The 15,559-nt window shown below is 43.9% G+C and overlaps 1 protein-coding gene across 1 annotated transcript in view; it reads right to left on the bottom strand.

Moving 5' to 3' along the window:
- LOC115142650 (inactive tyrosine-protein kinase 7-like) overlaps positions 1-15,559 on the bottom strand; it is a 41,369-nt gene that overhangs the window by 11,209 nt on the left and 14,601 nt on the right. The window contains exons 2-9 of the mRNA XM_029682265.2: positions 8,077-8,373; positions 7,077-7,179; positions 6,520-6,704; positions 6,134-6,281; positions 4,313-4,443; positions 3,756-4,022; positions 3,153-3,289; positions 2,290-2,425 (exon numbers count right to left, since the gene is read on the bottom strand). Of these exons, the coding sequence (XP_029538125.1) occupies positions 2,290-2,425; positions 3,153-3,289; positions 3,756-4,022; positions 4,313-4,443; positions 6,134-6,281; positions 6,520-6,704; positions 7,077-7,179; positions 8,077-8,373 (1,404 nt within the window). The remainder of the gene's footprint in view (positions 1-2,289; positions 2,426-3,152; positions 3,290-3,755; positions 4,023-4,312; positions 4,444-6,133; positions 6,282-6,519; positions 6,705-7,076; positions 7,180-8,076; positions 8,374-15,559) is intronic.

Here is a 15,559-nt window from a genome sequence, read left to right as displayed (position 1 = left end):
GGTGTTCAACCTTCCCAAGTTCTCTCACGTCACCCCGCTCCTCCGCTCTCTCCACTGGCTTCCAGTTGAAGCTCGCATCCGCTACAAGACCATGGTGCTTGCCTACGGAGCTGTGAGGGGAACGGCACCTCAGTACCTCCAGGCTCTGATCAGGCCCTACACCCAAACAAGGGCACTGCGTTCATCCACCTCTGGCCTGCTCGCCTCCCTACCACTGAGGAAGTACAGTTCCCGCGCAGCCCAGTCAAAACTGTTCGCTGCTCTGGCCCCCCAATGGTGGAACAAACTCCCTCACGACGCCAGGACAGCGGAGTCAATCACCACCTTCCGGAAGACACCTGAAACCCCACCTCTTTCAGGAATACCTAGGATAGGATAAAGTAATCCTTCTCACCCCCACCCCCCTTAAAAGATTTAGATGCACTATTGTAAAGTGGCTGTTCCACTGGATGTCTTAAGGTGAACGCACCAATTTGTAAGTCGCTCTGGATAAGAGCGTCTGCTAAATGACTTAAATGTAAATGTAAATGTAAAAAAAGGTTTTTAACAAGCTATATTGCAGCAATTACCAAGAAAGTCTAGTGCCTACCTTACCCGACAATAGACAGCAAAAGGCTAAATGATATTTTACAACAGGCCTACTTAAAACACATCTTAAACTAAATAAAGAGCACACAATTAAAAAGACAGATCAGACCTAATTTAGCCAACAAATATGTGTCAACAGAATGAAACAAAACATAGTTTACATATTTAAAGAACTGGTATAGATGAATAAATATGCCTACAATAACAAATTACATTTAAAAAAAAAAAATTATAATAATGTTCCAACATTACCTCTACCTGAATAGCAAGTTGCAGCCTGCATTTGGCAGCACCTACATTCATCTCATCTTTGTCCACTACAATATTAGAACTTGTCCATACGGAAGACATTCCCCTTGTGACTGGGATCCAGACTAACGTTTTCCCCTGGTGGCACTGGTGCCACTAAGTTTCTCAGTTGGTGGCACCAACCCATGATTTGGTCACACACAATTTTTGCGGCATCACGCAATAGGACAAATTAGTAGGCCTATCGTCTTATAAAGTCATTCAGTGCTTTATTAAAACGTGTATTAAACTACTGAGATGGTATTGAAGTAATACGTTGTTTCATCATCTTTCAAAATATTTATGTCCAACCATACTCCAGTGACTGTCATGCATTTTGAGTAGAAAATTATACTATTGTTGTTACATTTTACTGTTAAAATAGGGATTCAGATTTTTGTTGGGGGTGGGGGGGGTTGGGTTCAATACAGATGACTTTGCCTGCATCTTTATGTGATCTAATATCATGGGCTAATTCACCACCTGAGTAAGTGGAAACTCAAAACACATGACCTAGATCCCTAGCTCTAAATTGAATACCCACTGCTAGTAGCCATGTATTAGTCTAACAGTACATTTAGTGTCCCCAGTCGTAACCTACCGCTCAATGAGGCCTATGCACTCGCAATGGCCAATGCGCAGCTCGCACGCTCCGTTTCTCAAAGCTATATCAAATATCTTGTTTGTAAAATAGTTGCTACTGAGCTCAAAATTGAAAGTTAAGAAATAAAAAGTATATCTACAGAAAAGATGAGAACATCCTCAGACCACCGGTGACAACAGGATAGCTGTGTTTTACCTGCAATTGGTTTTTAAAATGTTATACAAATCAGAACACTTTTTCCCCCCCGGGAAAGGAAAGCGTGGCTCTCACCACACAGCAGCAGGCTCCAGTGAAACCAGTACAGGGGCAAGTAGGCAGACACTTTCATTACAGGAATCATGAGGATAATGCACTTCACTATTTTGAGTGAGGTGAATGAATGCGCAGCTCGCACCGATGCGACCAATACATTTTTTAACTCGTACAGACAAAATGAGACTAAATGGTCGCAGTCTGGAGCCCTGCCTTATAGGCTTTTCACTACTCTCTAACTTTCACTTCAATGAAAAAGGCCTCAATCTTCATAATCAACAGTAGCCTAGGCCTTAAGGCTCCTCTCTCTCTCCTCAGCAGGGCAGCCCCGGACACTTTGGCCGGCTTTCGGGAATTTTATTTATTTAAAAAATAAATAAGCCAAAAGCCGGCAATTAGCAGCAAATGGAAACCCTGACACCCACGCATAGAACATGACACACACACAAAAGTTATTTGTACACACTCTCACACCACGAACACATCATGGCACTACCACACACCTGCATGCTGTCTCTCTCACTTACAAACTCACACCTACGCATGTGCACACTCACCAAGTACGAAGACCCGGGCCCGGCCCTCCACCCTCCCGGCCTCCGTCTGGCTCCGACACATGTACAAGTGGTTATCATACACCTCTACACTGTTGATCCTCAGGGTCCCATTGGGGTACAGCTTAAAGCGAATGTCCTACAGTCAAAAGATAATGGGTTAACAATAGGTTAAAAAGGTAATGAAAGTTACTGCAGTTAATGCACCTTTATGCATATTTACAGTTCTGGGCATTAAAAAGTTAATCTATTGCAGCACAGCAAAAAACATTGGCTTTAAAGTTAATGTAAAATGCAGCGTCAGGGGCATATTTGAGAAATGTATTTCATTACATGGATTATTGTTAAATTCTGGCGTAACATTACGCCAGAATGTCACATTAACAATGTCCAGAACCGTTTGTAAATATAAGTATATACATTGAGTGTACAAAACATGACATTGAGTTGCACCCCCATTTCCTTCAGAACAGCCTCAATTCATCAGGGCGTTGACCACAAGGTGTCAAAAGTGTTCCATGGGGATGCTGGCCTATGTTGACTCCTATGCTTCCCACAGTTGTGTCTAGTTGGCTGGATGTCCTTTTAAATATTGTCTAACCCATTTACCCTCTGAATGGAACACATACCCACTGTGTCTCGATGCTTAAAAAGTCCTTCTTTAACCTGTCTCTTCTCCTTCATCTTGAATTTAACAAGTGACATCAATACGTGATCATGGCTTTCACCTGGATTTATCTGGTCCATCTATGTCATGGAACGAGCAGGTGGTCTTAATGTTTTGTACACTCTGTGTGTAGTAGTTCTTAGTGTATATTCCCACTTCTTTTCAGAATGACCAGGGCACAGTTCAAACCTGGACTGACCTCGGTGGTGATGGGGATGAAGTTGCGGTACCAGGTAACCTCGGGCTGGGGCGTGGCACGGGTGTGGCAATGCAGGTACCCAGGGAGGCCCTCCTCCAGCTGGCTGTCCTCTGGCTTTGTCACCCATTCCGGAGGGGCTAGGGGATACACACATTTAGCATCTCTTCAAAAGTAGTGTCTACACCCAATACATTTCAGCGGGTGCAGGTCACAACAAACACCACACTCCTGAAGAGCCACAGTCCTTCAGAGTTTTGTCCCAACTCCCGCCTCAACAGTGAAACACCTGGGTCGTGTTCATTAGGGCACACTGTAGCAATATGTTACAAAACAGAAATTAGCATTTTTTTTATTGGACAAGTTTACATACTACCTCCCTGCTTCGATTTTAGACAGTTTTCTTCCGTATTGACCACAAATCCCCTTTTCACACCATCTTACTGACCTGATCCAAACTGTGCTGGTTCTGATATTTTCATTTCACATTGTGCTTTTCATCAAGGTTCCAGAAACAATTGTGGATGTGTAACCAGACCAGCTTGGTTTGGCTCAGTAGTATGAAAAGCCTTTAGGGTCTTGGTCAGTCTTGAAGTCTATACTCACTGGCCACGGTGACAGTCAGCTCCTGCCTCCTGGTACCGGCCTTGTTCTGGCCCACGCAGGTATACAATCCTGAGTCTTCCCCCTGGGTGGGGCTGAAGACCAGCTCCAGTCCGTCCTGGTAGACCCTTCCCTCTGAGGGAACGCGTTCCCCGCCCCACTCCCACCACACATCGGGTTCCGGGTCGCCGCGAGGGGGGCGGCAGGATACCCGCTCCAGGGAGTTGGCCGAGAAGACCCGGCTCTGGCTGGGGCCCATCTCCTCAATTTCTGTAAGGGAAGGGAGTGATAATCTAAGACATCAGAAATAAACAACATGAAAATGAATATCTTGTGTCCTAATCATGAAGGCAATGCAGTACACCACTCAACTGTAGAGTGGAACTGTTGACCTTGCCGTGCCAATCCAGCTAAAGATCGTGCAGATTAGTGAGGGATAACATTTATTAATGGAGTTAAACTGTGACAGGGTTCAGTAAGTTAGACATAAACTGAAGGATTCAAACAACTGTCTTGAGGCAGTGTGTCAAAACTGTGCATGCCTGTGTGCACTCCCTTACCTGCTAGGTTCACGGTGGCCTCCAGAGTGACAGGGAGTCCGCGGGGCCCTTTGGCCACACATTTGTAGAGCCCAGTGTTTCTGGGTTTCACCTGGGTGATGAGCAGGGAGCCATTGTTCAACATCACCAACCTAGGGAGGGAGAGAAAGAAGGTCACAACAAAATACAGACTTCATTATGAATATTTTCTGGAAAGTTGGCCAACTCAGGAAAGAGGACCCGTTGTTTGTTTTGCATTTTCAGTATATTTGTACATTTTTAAAAGGACTCTTGGAAGAGATACTAATAAACATTAGCGGTTTGCAGAATTCCCCTCAAAATGTCGACATGCATCCAAAACATTCATTAACACAACATGCACAAGCACACACAGCCTTAGTGGCTGTATATGGTGGAGCCTTCGTCAAACTGTAATTCACATCTAGGAGATGACTAATTTATAGCGAAAACATCAAAACTATGAAATAACACATGGAATCATTTAGTAACCAGAAAAGTGTTAAATCAAAAATATATTTTAGAACCTTCAAAGTAGCCACCCTTTCCTTGACGACAACTTTGCACACTCAACTAGCTTCAACACTCAACCAGCTATGCTGAGCACTTGTTGGCTGCTTTTCTTTCACTCTGCGGTCCAGCTCATCCCAAACCATCCCAATTGGGTTGAGGTCAGGTGATTGTGGAGGTCAGGTCATCTGATGCAGCACTCTCCTTCTTGGTCAAATAGCCCTTACACAGCCTGGAGGTATGATGGGATATTGTCCTGTTGAAAAACAAATTATCGTCCCACTAAGCGCAAACCAGATGGGATGGCATATCGCTGCAGAATGCTGCGGTAGCCATGCTGGTTAAGTGTGCCTTGAATTCTAAATAAAATCACTGACAGTGTCACCAGCAAAGCACTCCCACACCATCTCCTCCATGCTTCAACGTGAGAACCACACATGCAGAGATCATCCCCATTCACCTACTCTGCGTCTCACAAAGACACAGCAGTTGGAACCAAAAATCAGACCAAAGGACAGTTTTCCACCGGTCTAATGTCCATTGCTCATGTTTCTTGGCAGAAGCAAGTCTCTTCTTATTGTTGTCCTTTAGTAGTGGTTTCTTTGCAGCAATTCGACCACGAAGTCCTGATTCACGCAGTCTCCTCTGAACAGTTGATGTTGAGATGTGTCTGTTACTTGAACTCTGAAGCATTTATTTGGGCTGCAATTTCTGAGGCTGGTAACTAATGAATGTATCATCTGCAGCAGAGGTAACTCTGGGTCTTCCTCTCCTGTGGAGGTCCTCATGAGAGCCAGTTTCATCATAGCACTTTGTGGGTTTGGCAACTGCACTTGAAGAAACATTAAAAGTTCCTGAAATATTCTTCATGTCTTAAAGTAAATGATGGACTGTCGTTTCTCTTAGCTTATTTGAGCGGTTCTTGCCATAATATGGACTTGGTCTTTTACCAAATAGGCCTATCTTCTGTATACCACCCCTACCTTGTCACAACTGATTGGCTCAAACACATTAAGGAAATAAATTCCACAAATTAACAAGGCACACCTGTTAATTGAATTGCATTCCAGGTGACTACCTCATGAAGCTGGTTGAGAGAGTGCCAAGCGTGTGCAAAGGTGTAATCAAGGTAACGGGTGGCTATTTTGATTTGTTGAACACTTTTTGGTTACTTCATGATTCCATGTGTTATTTCATAGTCGATGTCCTCACTATTATTCTACATTGTAGAAAATAGTAAAAAATAAAGAAAATTAGTTGGCGTGTCCAAACTTTTGGTCGGTAATGTATGTGTATATATCAACCCAGTCTTACCGGGACTTGTTGGTGATGAGCTCGTCCTGGTGGTACCACTCTTGGGTGGGAGGGGGCTCGGCAGTGAACAGGCAGTTAAGGAGGGCCTCCTCGTTCCTCATCACCACCAAGTCCTCAGGAACCACCACGGGACGAGGGAAACTCTTATCTATACAGGGGGTAAGGGGTGATAGTGTGAGGTATGAAGAGACTGAGAAAGAGGTATACAGTTCATAAGAAAGGAAAGAGACAGGTCAAAGGGCTCTCTTCAGCTCTGGCTTCTATTCTATTCTATTGGCTTCTATGTTGATGCCAGTGGGGCTGGGTGTTGCTTTGCAATGAAACTATGGGGAAAACTGCAATCCCTCCTCACCTCTTCTTTATTGAATCTTTGTCCATATACACACCTATGATATTGAGGGTGAAGTTGGCATTGCTGCACACGTGCCCGGCTGGATTTTTGGCACAGCAATAGTAGAGGCCATTGTTGTCTGGGCTGGCACTGGGCAGGGTCAGAGTTCGCTCCTTGTTGTTGATCTGATGGCTCTTCTCCGGCAGGCGCACGCCGTCTCTGTACCAGTGGCATGTTGGTCTGGGGGAGGAAGACATGACTACGTAATATGCATGAGTGAGTTGGCACATAACAAGTGGCAAGACTGATGAACGCTATAGTGGTTAAATCAGTCCTCATTGGTGACCAGTATATTTACTCATCATGGATACTTTGTAGTTTTGACTAAATCAAGTGGGCATTGTTCTACATAACACAATGAAAGTCCAGTGAAAACACAAGGCAACGTGGGGACACACGAGGCAACGTGGGGACACACGAGGCAACGTGGGGCCTTGTAAAGGAAAAAAGCGGCAATAGTACTATTTGTCTGTTTTAATATGCATGAACTCATCCCAACAATTTCGGCTGGGAAGCATGCGGACACCGTAAGGCCGCAGTTGTTTTTCTCACCGTGGGTGTCCATCAATGTTGCACCTGAACGTCACAGGGGCCGAGCTCTCGATGTCCTGCTCTGATGCAGGATCCTTCAGGGTCACCCCACCACTCTCTAGCCCTGTGTGACAGACAGAGACATTATCTATCGATCGATAGATGGAGAGGTAGGTAGGTAGAGTGAGAGTTTAAAAAGACAGAAGGAAGAGAGCGAGCGCAAGAGGAAGAGAGAGAGGATTTGTTTTTTTTAAAGGAGTGAAAAAAGAAAACCCTCTCTTGCTGCTCATTAACAAACAAACCAGCCATTCACAACTGGCCGGTTAACTTAGTGCCGGCTACCAAAACAGCCCCTTCCCTTTCAGCTGACCTTCCTTGTTCTGTGACACAGCCAGCCAGAGCAGGCGGACGCTGCAACTTCACAAGCAGTCCATATTGGCAGAGGACATAAAGGACAGCTTTGTCCGCCCCACACTCAAAATAACCTCTCACGCGGGCGTGACTTCGTTTTTTGGTCCAGTGGAAATAAGAGTTAGAAAAAGGAAAGCACTGGCTGGCTCTGGTAAAGAGTCTTCATAAGTATGAGGCAGCATTTTCTTAGAGCTTCAGGAGATGTGATGCCTGTTATTATAGATAGAGGTTGTAGAGACACACATGCGAGGACATACATATTGAGTTGACATCTGGAAGATGCAAGGAAACTGTCAATATTCAAAACAGGTAGGTCTGCATAAGGTCTAAGAAGGCTTTAATTGCTGTGCAGCCAATTCAATGCATTTGGCAAAAATGATTACACTAGCATATATAATTATGCCTATCATTTGCCATTACACTGTCACCCATGCTTACTTTGAGTGCTAGATTGAGTCATATCAATATCGGAAATATGTGTATGGATTTAACAATTGCACATCTATTTACAGTATTTTGGTTATGAGAACTCAAAAAACTGATTTAAGGGAAGGGCTTACATTTATGAGAATTAAGTAAGTAAAATTTAGTAGTATTTAAGTAAACTCACATTTGATGTTGAAGGACGCCTCCGTGGAGCGCTCCTCTTCTCCCGTGGAATTGTTGGTGGCCAGGCACTGGAAGGTCCCGGCGTCCAGCACGCGGTCCACAGCGGTGAACTTGAGGTTGCCGCCCTCCCGAAAGTGGCGCTCTGTGTCGTTCACCGCATCGCCGTTTTGCAGCCAGCTGTAACTCACGCCCTCCGCGTCGCTGACCTCGCAGCGTAACATGGCACTCCGGCCGTGCAAGGCATCCTGGGACTTGGGTTCCTTGGTGAAGTGGAAGGAGGCGGCGTGAACAATGAGAACTGGAGGATGAAGAGAGAGTTATAGGAAGGAATTAGTTGTTAAGCTCTGACGTGTTACTCTAAACCAAAAATTATTCAGTTCACAACAGAGCCTGTATTTAATGCACATACGAATTAATCATATTTTTCTTCCTTGAAAAGATGAAGTGATAGAGATTTTCAGCCATCCGCACATCAACTCAGAAAATGTAAAGCAGGGCTCTCCAACCCTGTTCCTAGAGAGCTACCGTCCTGTAGGTTTTTTGCTCCAACCCGAATCTAGCTCACCTGATTCTAATAATTATCTAGTTGATAAACTTAATCAGGTCATTTACAACTGGGGTTGGAGCAAAAACCTAAAGGAGGGTAGCTCTCCAGGAACAGGGTCAGAAAGCCCTGATTTAAAAGGAAAGAGTACAATGCTTTTCCCCTTCTACGCCCTTAGCTCTTTTGTCCACTGGCAGCTGGGAGTAGAGAGACAGACACCCAGGTGTGCTGCAGTAAGACAGACAAAAAGACAAACCCCCAGGTGTGCGGCAGACAGACCATGGGCCCCAGTTTCTCTAGACATGGTTCATAACTCCTTGGTCTCCCTCCTCTTGCTGAGTGACATGCCAGGTATGTACTCTGTCATCCCAAATAATAACCACGTCTCCTGCAAGACCATCAGTTTCCACTTGCATTGCTACATGCACAAAAAATGCTGGCCAGGAGATTTGATGCGGCTCAACACCCCGCCAATGAACTTCAAAGTGGTTTGGATGACAACACCACCCTAGGTGAGCTGTAAATAAGCAAAAACATTCAGAAAAGTTAACTATCCCTTTAGGGTGCAGTATAAGCCATTAGAACACCCTATAGGACATTGCCACTGATTACATTAAAACAGTACTATGTTGTCCTTTCGGCTTGTTTAAGAGGCATTCAAATGTCCAGATTCTAAATTGAGCGCAAGCAAATCAGACTTTCGCGCAACTCATTAATTGATGTCAATGGGAGATGTGTGCAAAAAATGTAGTTACACAAGCAGATCAAGTCAAACTACTAGAATAATAAGTGTGTACCTTCAAATGAATAAATGCTAGTAATACTAAGTATGAATTTCAATGAAGGATTTGTTTTTCTCCCAATGTCCCAGACGTTGAATAGAGTGCCACTGATCCTCAGTGATTGGCAGGGCCTGTCTGGAACTCAGAGCTGCCCATTCATCCAGACAGACGACTGCCTGAGACCGAGACGGCAGTCTGTCTCGCTCCAGTGACTGGTTACTGGGGCCCAGGCCGAGCGAAGGCCCATGCTGGGAGCGGGACAGTCTGCAGTGGGAGTGGGAAATAAAGCCTCTGCTTTCCCATGGAGCAGAAGTGGGGGGAGAGAAAAAATAAAACAAAAATAAATAAATAGCACAAGTAGGCTACACTTTTAATGAGCAGAAAAGGATGAATAACTGGCACTCACTGAGCTGATAGTGTTTTCCCCTAATGTTTTTGTAGGTAGGCGGGCACTGTGCCATCACTTAGTTGACCCCCTCACTCCACCCTGGCATGCATACCACCTTACTTTGGCATTTGGCCTCTGTTGGTTTGCAGTGTTTTACAAAGGGGGGGGGGGCATACTATATGACATACTATATTTGCCTTTTTGAGTACTGAATTCGTTATATTCATATTATGTTCAGTTTCATAAGTCTATCAACAATAAATGTACTCTAGTGTGATAGTGACATACAAATACGTGTGGAATCGAGAGACTGGTTGAAAGAATAACTAAACAAGAGTGTATCCTGAACAAAACAGCTCAACGGTGCCCAATGAGGCTGTACCTAGTTCTGTCTCTTTTTAATACACACAGACACAATGTCAACACATCACAGGTCGAGAGCGCATACCAGCGAGGGGGATGGAATGTGGAGTGGCATCTGCCCGGCTTCAAGAGGATGAGGTATTCATTCATACCCCTCAGCCTTAGATGAATGGGACTCCTGGGTTACCCGGCAAAAGTGACACAGAGTAAAAGTGTCTGAACATACATGCATTTTACTTACCTGTATTAATAAAAAATAATAAAAAGTTGACGTATATAAAAAGCAAATTCTTGTTTACAATAATGACCTGTCCAATGACTTTGTTCTGGGTGGGCTATCATGCGCCCCCTCTTTACATCCAAAATGAAAAGCCCACAGCCTTGCTAACTACACAACTCCAGTCAATTACATACTGGAAGTACACAACACGCTGTGTTCTCACTGCTTCGAGAGTGGTTCTGTCATTGTAAGTACCGAGTGGAGTCTAACTGAGACTACAGGAAGAAGAGTAGCCCTTGGTGCCCAATAACAATACCCCCAAGACTCATCTCTTTGGCTCTGTACTAGCTCTCCCACATCCTGTGATCCATTAATATATAGAGCGAGACTGTGTGTTATCTAGCTCTCTCCTCTACAGGGGAGGCCACATTCCAAACTTCGGGCAGCCAGAGGGGCAGGACAAGCCATTATCTGTGCCTGTTGCTGCTATGGAGACAGGATCCTCTCAGGGAATACTCTTGATTAAGAGGGTACCAAGACTCAGAAGAACTGAACAGACTAGAGAATAGGGAGCCATTGCTGCAATGTAGGCTATAGCTATTCAGTCTACTCCGACCTCCATTATTCAAAACTACAAGTCACAACAAGTGTAAAAACAGAGCCTGTTGAATGGAGCTGAAGGGTGGGACTAATAACAAGACAACCAATGTAAAACACACAGGGTCTGTAAAATGTATGTAGGCTCAGACATTTTGTGAAATAGCACAGTTACAAATAGAAATCAAACTGGATGGATGTCAGAAAGAGGAAGGACTAAAAACAAACAAAATATAACTATTGTAAAATAGATTGTCTGTGTAAAATGTGTATAAACTGAAGGTAGAAGCCGAAGTGTTGTTTATTAGTTTACTACAATTGGGGGAAAGGTGGCAGAGTTTGCAGGGAATAATAAAAAAGGTATATATAAAAAAGGATATGTATGCAGACAGTTAAAGTCAGAAGTTTACATACACCTTAGCCAAATACATTTAAACTCAGTTTCACAATTCCTGACATTTAATCCTAGTAAAGATTCCCTGTCTTAGGTCAGTTAAGATCACCACTTTATTTGAAGAATGTGAAATGTCAGAATAATAGTAGAGAGAATTATTTATTTCAGCTTGTATTTCTTTCATCACATTCCCAGTGGGTCAGAAGTTTACATACACTCAATTAGTATTTGGTAGCATTGCCTTTTTTATTGTTTAACTTGGGTCAAACATTTCAGGTAGCCTTCACAAGCTTCCCACAATAAGATGGGTGAATTTTGGCCCATTCCTCCTGGCAGAGCTGGTGTAACTGAGTTAGGTTTGAAGGCCTCCTTGCTCACACAAGCTTTTTCAGTTCTGCCCACAAATTCTATGGGATTGAGGTCAGGGCTTTGTGATGGCCACTAAAACCTTGACTTGGTTGTCCTTAAGCCATTTTGCCACAACTTCGGAAGTATATGTGGGGTCATTGTCCATTGGAAGACCCATTTGCGACCAAGCTTTAACTTCCTGACTGATGTCTTGAGATGTTGCTTCAATATATCCACAAAATTTTCCAGCATCATGATGTCATCTATTTTGTGAAGTGCACCAGTCCCTCCTGCAGCAAAGCACCCCCACGCTTCACGGTTGGGATGGTGTTCTTTGACTTGCAAGCCTCCCCCTTTTCCTCCTAACATAATGATGGTCATTAAGGCCAAACAGTTCTATTTTTGTTTCATCAAACCAGAGGACATTTCTCCAAAAAGTACAATCTTTGTCCCCATGTGCAGTTGCAAACCGTGGACGGCTTTTTAATGGCAGTTTTGGAGCAGTGGCTTCTTCCTTGCTGAGCGGCCTTTCAGGTTATGTCGATATAGGACTTGTTTATCAACTATGAATATAGATACTTTGTACCCATTTCCTCCAGCATCTTCACAAGGTCCTGTGCTGTTGTTCTGGGATTGATTTGCACTTTTCGCACCAAAGTACGTTCATCTCTAGGAGACAGAACACGTCTCCTTCCTGAGCGGTATGACGGCTGCATGGGCCCATGGTGTTTATACTTGCGTGCTATTTTTGTACAGATAAGCGTGGTACGTCAGGCAGTTGAAAATTGCTCCCAAGGATGAACTAGACTTGTGGAGGTCTGCAATTTCTTTTGTGAGGTCTTGGCTGATTTCTTTTGATTTTCCCATGATGTCAAGCAAAGAGGCACTGAGTTTGAAGGTAGGCCTTGAAATACATCCACAGGTACACCTCCAATGGACTCAAATGATGTCAATTAGCCTATCAGAAGCTTCTAAAGCCATGACATTTTCTGGAATTTTCCAAGCTGTTTAAAGGCACAGTCAACTTAGTGTATTTAAACTTCTGACCCACTGGAATTGTGATACCGTGAATAATAAGTGAAATAATCTGTCTAAACAATTGCTGGAAAAATTACCTGTGTCATGCACAAAGTAGATGTCCTAACAGACTTTCCACAAATTTCTTGTTTACAAACTATAGTTTTGGTGTGGTTGAAAAACGAGTTTTAATGACTCCAACCTAAGTGTGTAAACTTCCGACTTCAACTGTGTGTGCGTGCGTATATATATATATATATCCCAAAAAATATGGATTGGGGATTGTAAATGACGCTGACAATTGCATTGATGGAAGCAACAATCTATCCTCAATATTAAAGCTGATCCACCCTTCAAAGAATTTCTTTTTTAAACAAAAAGATAAAAATATCTTGTTGATTGGGTCATTCAAGAGCCCTTGCAATTGATAAATAAAAATCTAGGCTATTCAATAAATGACCTCTTCTATTTAAAGATAAGAGTTCATTCGGATGTTCTCTCAGAAAAAATAGGCATCACCATTCTTTTGTTATCATAAGAAGTGGTGAACTAGCGTCCACAGAGAAATCTAACATTTCCTGCATGGTCCCCCAACCACAGACTTAAATCGGGGAAATTTGTCATCTTTCCTCACATGAAAATGCAGTGGACAGTTCGGGGGGGGTTGTATGTGTACATCTTGCCTGTACTTTTTCTACAGGTAAATAAACAGGGTGAATGTTCGTGTGACCTCCAGCATGCACCGTCAGTCTGTTTGTCGCCATTGCTGTCTCTTCTGATTGGACTCTGGGGAAATTTACTCACCAAAGAAATTAAAATCAGACATGTGGTGACTCGCCATGTTGCATGGAATCAACTGTGCAGAGTGTAGCTAAGCTAGGTCATGAGAAAGATGATGCCTAGAACATTTGTTTCATGTAAAAAAAAATGTTTGACCAGAGATGACACATTTACCAGAACATCATGTTGGACCATTGGTGTCCAGTTGGCTTTATTTTCAATAGATTTTCAAAATTATGAGATTCTCGGAGATATCAGGAATGGCAATAGTCTTGCACATTTAAAGTGTCTACAAAATCAGTGTCTAGGTGAGGACCCTAGCCTCCACAGAAATGCCTGGCACTGGAACATTCCTAAACCTCTTCCTTGATCCCAGGGCAGGAATTTAGAGTTCGAAGTGACAAAGGTGGCATTCATGGATACTGAAGCAGTGGAACTATACTAACCGAGTGTAAGCAAACCTGATTGGCTGAAACAAATGGAACCTGCTGCTGCATAAAATGCTGCACATTACATCACATCTGGGATCTGATCAAACACAACCTACCTCCCAAGATTGAGCTAAATAAACATTCATGTGAACCTGAAGATGCAAATCGTGCACCAAATAGGGAAGCAAATAAGTTGGTGTCAATCGATATGTCCGTTCGGTATAAATTATGCACCAGGAGCTTTAGGCCACTGGTCTTTCTCTTCCAGCTCGTATAGTAGTATCATATTAGTCTCAAAGCTCAACTTGGCTCTGTTAGTGCCAAAAAGCTCCTGTGGTTTCTCCCGCTCTCTCACAAAGGAGGGCTTTGATGCACAGCGGTCAATGACCCTCCCGGAATAAAGATACTGGGTCTGTGACCAGTTCCATTTTGAGATACCTACAGGGCTTGGTTGCGGATGCAGGGACCTCCCACCAATCACTACTGACAGTAGGCAGGAAAGATTGGCACAGAAACATTTTAGGTTTAATTCACAAGACACAGAATGCATGTGGAATGTGAAAACTGCTGGGAGAAACCACAATAGCAAACTGCAGAATAAAAATGAGAATGTTACCTTACAGAGGAAGCCCACAATGTAACTTCAAACAGACCATTTTCAATGCTATATATCAGGGGTAAGGATGACTCCATGGATGTAAGCAGACCCATATTTAACAATGGTGGAGAGTTGATTTGGACCATCTGTCCACTAAAAAGGAGCCAAGCATTAAATTGAGCCATGGTTAAAACAAAACCACCCTGTGAAATATGACCAGAGTGGTTTAACCCACCAGACACTGAGTAGAGGGGGGGGTCCATAAATGACAACAGCCTTGTACAGAAATTTGAGCTTGCCACAATTATTATTAAGGTATGTTTCACCATACCCACGGTTCAGTTCACCATACCCGCAGTTCGCAAGGCTGAGGCGTCTGCTAAATGACTTAAATGTAAATGTAAATATACAACAGTGGAAACTGAATCTCCAATTGTCCAATCTCCACTTGAGATTATGCCATAGGAGCATCCAAAAAAACAAGTAAGTCATCGAGCTACGTGGCTGTTGAGGGCGAGAAGGCAACTTATTAGAGCACTTATTACTTTCAGCTGCTGATTTCCCTGGGGTAACCTAATAGTCCAGAACAGCCTAATAGTCTGGCAAGGCCGTTGGGCCTGGGGTATCACACTAGGCCTGGACCCATCAGACAAACTGCCATATAAGGGTTGTGTGTGTGTGTGTGTCGAGGGGGTTCACAAGGCAAAGCGGAGGGCCCAGGCAGAGAAGGAAGGTGTTTGTGCAGCTGCTCCCAAGTCTAGGGACACAGTGTCAGGCTGGACATGGCTAAACAGGTGCCCGCTCTGAAATGCCTACAGATACTAAGATTAACCAGTGGGGGACTGCGGTCCATTGGGACAGTGCAGTAGGAGTAAGTCACCCTCCATTTAAATAACAGTCCAGATTGACAGACAACAGGCAAAAGGGGAGACCTGGAGTGAGCTGGCGGGAAATCCTCTCTGATAGGGGCCACGATGCAGAGGTGCAGGATGCCAGTGATTAGGCTGCTGGGAGAACATTAG

This window comes from Oncorhynchus nerka, linkage group LG15, assembly GCF_034236695.1.
Source record: "Oncorhynchus nerka isolate Pitt River linkage group LG15, Oner_Uvic_2.0, whole genome shotgun sequence".
Lineage (NCBI taxonomy): Eukaryota > Metazoa > Chordata > Actinopteri > Salmoniformes > Salmonidae > Oncorhynchus > Oncorhynchus nerka.
This window is presented reverse-complemented; position numbering and strand designations above follow the sequence as displayed.